The sequence below is a fragment of the Mytilus galloprovincialis genome, chromosome 8 (genome assembly GCF_965363235.1).
Source record: "Mytilus galloprovincialis chromosome 8, xbMytGall1.hap1.1, whole genome shotgun sequence".
NCBI lineage: Eukaryota > Metazoa > Mollusca > Bivalvia > Mytilida > Mytilidae > Mytilus > Mytilus galloprovincialis.
Genome location: NC_134845.1, coordinates 39,026,173 through 39,031,828, shown reverse-complemented (window position 1 = coordinate 39,031,828; position 5,656 = coordinate 39,026,173). Strand labels below are relative to the sequence as shown.

The following is a 5,656-nucleotide window of genomic DNA, read 5'->3' as shown; positions in this document are numbered from 1 at the left end:
GATGCTGAGTTATATCCAGGAAGAATAGTTTAAAAGGAGTGATGACAAGTTATAGAAATTAAGGTTGAGACAAAACAACAAACGATTATTATATTTATATATCATATATGTTTAAAAAAATAATCATTGTCGAAACTTTAGTGAGGCAATTGCCTCACTTGCCTCAAGGGTAGTTACGGCCTTGGGATATCGTGTTCACTGAAAATTTTCAGTTTGAATTGCATTGTAGATCATGGCTGAAAGTTGGCAGATATGATTGCTTGAAAATACGACACACCAAAGCAGTGTTTGACTATATTTAAGAATATAAGTTATGAACACAAACTCAATATGCAGTATTTTGTTTAAGTGGTACAATCTGACATATATATATTTTGTTTTCAAATATTTTCTACTTTCACTATTGATTTTTGTGAAATCAATTTATTAAATTGGGAAATTCTGTATCTATATTTAGAACTGACATACACCGTATAAATATCCATTTAACTGCTATATGTTCAGTATTTCACAACAGCAGTATATATTCAACATCACACAATGGTAAGTTTTATGATTTTATTCAAAGCCTTTAAGCTGTCATTCCCAAGAAAATATATGTACTATGAATATGTGCTATTTGTCAGAATATAACGCAATATATTGGATGCAAACAAACATCGAACGAATAAAATGGTGTCAACATCACGCATATTTCTATATATTATATACTAGAACATTACCGAAATCATCGCAGGACATCGCAAGTCATCGCGGTCCGTAGTTGAATTGAGTTTGTGCCCATTTTTTAGTCTCGTTTATAAGTATTCGTATTTTCATCTGATAAAGTCGGTATTTGAAAACTGTTCTTTTGGCTTAATATGTTGGAACAGATCTAGAACTGTCATTTTCATGAAAAGTTGATGACAAACATCGTACAAGTCCTTTGACCCAAATGTGCAATAAAATGAAGAAACAAATCCATTGTTTTGCTTGCTTTTTGATAAGACAGTCATGACATTTCATTATAAAAAAAATAATTAATCAATATATCAACTTTTTTCAGGAGTTCTGTGGAAAGAGTTGTATACACGGTCATCCATGCAGGGGACTGAATGGTGAAAATGCATGTCTCCCTTGTCTGTCATGTAACAATACAAACCAAAAGCACACAGCTAACGATATGTGTATGATATGTTATACAGAACCACTGCCTTCATCACCTTGTATAAAGGTATGACAAATAAAGTGATGTAAATATTATATATTATCAAGCGTTATACAATTCTACAATGTTAAAATTGGCCCGAGACACTTTGATAAATGATTGCATTAAATGGGAGTAACACTTTATAAATAATGCGTCGGAACCATTTTTTCTGGATCTTTCTTAAACAGGAATCTCAAACTCAAACATTTGAAGAAAAAAAAAGGTACCAGGCTTATAATTTGATACGCCAGACGCGCGTTTCGTTTACATACGACTCATCAGTGACGCTCAGATCAAAATATATAAGGAAGCAAAACAAGTATAAAGTTGAAGAGCATTGAGAACCAAAATTCCAAAAAGTAATCTATGCCTGGGATTAGAAATCCTTATTATTTCGAATAATTTATACTTTTACAAAAAGTAAATTTTTAAAAAATTTCTATATAATTGATAATCATGTCAACACAGAAGTGCTGACTACTGGGCTGGTAAAAGCCAGAGATGTACAAATGTATATACATAAAAGTAGAAAAGTGATGAGCTGTAGGACTATAAAGGACATTACAATTATCAAACTCGTCTGAGCTTTATTTTTGAGTTATGAAATTGCAAAAGGATACTATAGTTTTCAATGCAAATCAAACATTGACTTCTTTTTTGTTTATTATGTTAAGGTTCAGTGTCGTTCAACTTCTAGTTAAGAGATAAAAGTTATGCTAATGTTTTGCATAATAATACGTATTCACATAAAAGATAATTGTAATGTTTTTTTGTTTATTACTTAGTTGGAATGCGAGCATATTTTCCACTACGAGTGTATACAACAGATTATGGAAAAGCGATGGATTGGACCAAGAATAACATTTGGATTCTTACTATGTCCTATTTGCAAGGTGTGTAGTATATCTGACATGGATTTTAATGAAAGGTTAAAAATCTATTCATATCAAAATTAGAACCTTAAAGACCTAAACAAGAATATCTAATAGTACATGTTTTCTGATGTATAGTTGTCTTATTGGCAATCATACTAGATTTTCTTATATTATAATTAAAAATCACTCACAGATTTTGCTTTTAGCAGCACCATATGCCCATATGCTAGTCTTGACAATTGATATCTCGTTAGTGATACTGTAGGCCAATTTATTTTGATACCCAAAGCCTCCTGAAACATCACAGAGCTGATAAAACCACCAGGATCAAAAATGAAACTAAACATGTCAAGGAATCAGGGCTACCTTTTATATGTTTGAAGAGAGAATAAATTGTACAAAGTATACCATAAATAACATTAAAAAAGTGTATATGATCATATAATGTCGCTATCATTGTATCAGAAACTTAACAGATGATACATCTAAAGATTCAGACAGACTCATTATCCTGTTGTAAAAGTTCTATATTTGATAATCTTTGAAAATAATCTGAACTCGATCAGGAATAAAAAAAAATCTCTCAATTTCAGACAAGAATCAGTCATCCCTCATTGGAAGAAGTTATACAACCTATTAACTGTTTGTTCGAAGATGTGAAGATCAAATCTTTAACAAGACTACAATATGATGGTCTATTTAAATGTGATGCTATAAACAAACCAGGTGGAATATTCTATCAGGATCCAGCAGGATATGCTATGGAAAGATATGCATATTATGAATGTTCAAAATGTGGAAAGGTATGAAATAATTAGCTGATACAAAAATTTGTGATCGAGTTTCTTCAATAATGCAGGTATTTTTGATGAGCTGATGTAAACTTAAACTGATATTTTGTGTTTACTTAAAATTGATTTTGGATTCATATATTGTTTTTGTTCTGAAATATTTGGTTTTTATTCTGAACTAAGGTTTCACAGACCTATAAGCGGAGTTTTTACTGATCAACAATTTTTTTCTACCCTACTGATTATTTGAATGAAACCTTTGCATGATGTTTCATATGTTTAGTGCAACTTACACCTTCTATCCTTTTTGTCAGAATGAGTTTTAAGTAAAATATTAACTATCATATCGATTTAAATGGGTTGTTGGTGTGTTAATTTGCTCGTCTGGAGGTTTTTGTAGCATTTTTTTTTTTATTGAAATAATGTTATAAACCAAATGCCTTTGTTGTAAATGTTTAATAGTATAGCCTCTATAAAGTTACTTACTAGCTGTAACTAAACCAACAAGACAACAAGGAAACATATTTCAATTCTTTACACATGTATCATAAGTTACTAACAGTGTCTCATTTATTCTAATACACCATACTATCAGTTCTTACATTTTCTGGTCACTTACCAATAGACATATTATTTCAGGCTTATTTTGGAGGTGAAGGTAGATGTGAACACGAGCATAACGATGATTTTAATCCTGCAGATCTTGTCTGTGGTGGTTGTGTTGATATTTCTAGAGAACAGGTACGAAAGGGTCATGAAATACGTACAACAAACATATCCATTATAAACGCTTTATGAAATATCTTAGCTATAACGAGGTATAATAAGGGATAATGTGCTCGCTTTGCTTGATCCATGGAGTCTTTTAGCAATTTAATTTGTATGTAGATCAGGCAAATGATCCAGTTGATAAAATTAACAACTTATGTATCAATGATGTCAATATGTTAAAAATGAACATATCTTTGTTTTAATCTGTAACCTAACAGAGCAAAATAACGAACATTACTGCCTCTGATATTTAAATAGTGATTCTGTAGGGAATGGCGTTTGTTTCTCTTATTAAAATATCAAATTACTTTGAGGATGAATGTGAGTAAAAGAACTGTGAAGAAAAGACAATTAAGAATGTGCAAAATAAAAAAAGTTACCTAAGGTCGTAGGTGTTACTAAAAAATCATAATGATTTTTATACCTGAATGAACCAAAATCAAAAAAATAGTTGACAAGAAAAACTGCAACATCCCCCGAACAGATGACAAGAACAACATACTTCAATCTCGAAAATACATTGACACAACAAACAAAAATACTCAATTGCAATATGACGCTAGGTGGTCATTAAATGTATTTGTGAAATAAACAGAAGCATAATGTCATATATTTTTCTATTTCAGGAATGTCCAAAACATGGAAAAGATTTCATTGAGTTCAAGTGTCGTTACTGTTGTTCATTAGCAGTTTTCTATTGTTTTGGAACTACACACTTCTGTAACACCTGTCATAACAACCACACTGTTGTCACCAACATGTCAAAACCACAATTACCACAATGCCCAGCAGGTGAGTCAAATTTAGGAGTAATGCTTCTAAAAAATGTGAACTGAACAATCAATCACTTAATGAAATGTTAAAAGCGACATTGATGAACATGGAATACCTCATAAAAATGATGAGTTTAAAAAACAATTGATCAAAGTTACTATTTCAAGGGATCTTTTACAGGGGGTATAAACATCAGTTTTTGTAATACCTAATATTGTGAAAAAATATACAATAGGTCAAGTCATAAAAAAAACATTTTGTAACTAATACAATACTTATCAATAAAGCAATAGCAGTATACCGCTGTTCAATAGTCATAAATCGATTAAAAAAATAATAAATATAAAAATGTATTTTTTTTCAGCTCCCCTTGGGAAAAAGTTAACAGGATCTGAATGCCCTCTTGGACTGCAACACCCTCCAACTGGTGATGAGTTCTCTCTTGGTTGTGCACTCTGCAAGAATCTACAATGTTTTTAATGCTGTTGTATTCCTTCATCTCACATCTAATTGGTGCTTTTATAAAGTTTAATTTCTAAAAATCATTATTTTAATAATATTTCTGTATATTTGGATGTGTAATGTATTAGTCTTAAAGAATATTGTTATTTCATATTCTCTGTTAACACAATTCAAATGATGAAGTGTAACTATGATCAACTATTGGAGAGTGTTGTCACAGTTTTTTTTAATGATAAATAGCATACAATGATGATGAAAATGTAAGATAGTATAAAATGATGATGACAATAGTGTGAAATGATGATAAAATAGCATGAAATGATGATGAGAATAGCATAAAATAATGAAAGTGCAAGTTAGCATGAAATGATGATGAAAATGCAAGTTAGCATGAAATGATGATGAAAATGTCATCGGTGATGAGCTTGAAAGGTGAAATTCCCCCTATCCATTACCAACGACATATCTAAGACTATATTTTTTTACTTTCATTTCAAACTATTGTAACGTTTGTAGTACAATGTTTATACTCTTTGAGCAATTGGTGCCATGTGTCCTTTACTTACATTTAAATTGATATCTTCTTATTTTTACTACAAAAATGTTAAAATTTAAGTAAATTTCCTTCATTTGTTTTTTTCACCATGCCACTCCTCAAGTCAATGTTAAACTACATATATAGAATGTGTGATGTATACAAGTTGATAAAAGAATTAATGTTGATGCTATTATATGAAATATGAAATGAATACGGCACTTTACAAATAATCTTAAATTTCATTTGATAGAAAAGC

The 5,656-nt window shown here is 30.5% G+C and overlaps 1 protein-coding gene across 1 annotated transcript; it reads left to right on the top strand.

Annotated features, from left to right (window-relative positions):
• The first annotated feature begins 413 nt into the window (after positions 1–413).
• On the top strand, positions 414–5,415 carry LOC143041898 (E3 ubiquitin-protein ligase MYCBP2-like). The gene is made up of 7 exons (XM_076214031.1): positions 414–543; positions 1,046–1,213; positions 1,975–2,082; positions 2,658–2,867; positions 3,495–3,596; positions 4,253–4,418; positions 4,765–5,415. Exons 1-7 carry the CDS (start codon positions 541–543, stop codon positions 4,878–4,880), a joined length of 873 nt encoding a protein of 290 aa, XP_076070146.1. The 5' UTR covers positions 414–540; the 3' UTR covers positions 4,881–5,415.
• Positions 5,416–5,656: the final 241 nt, after the last annotated feature.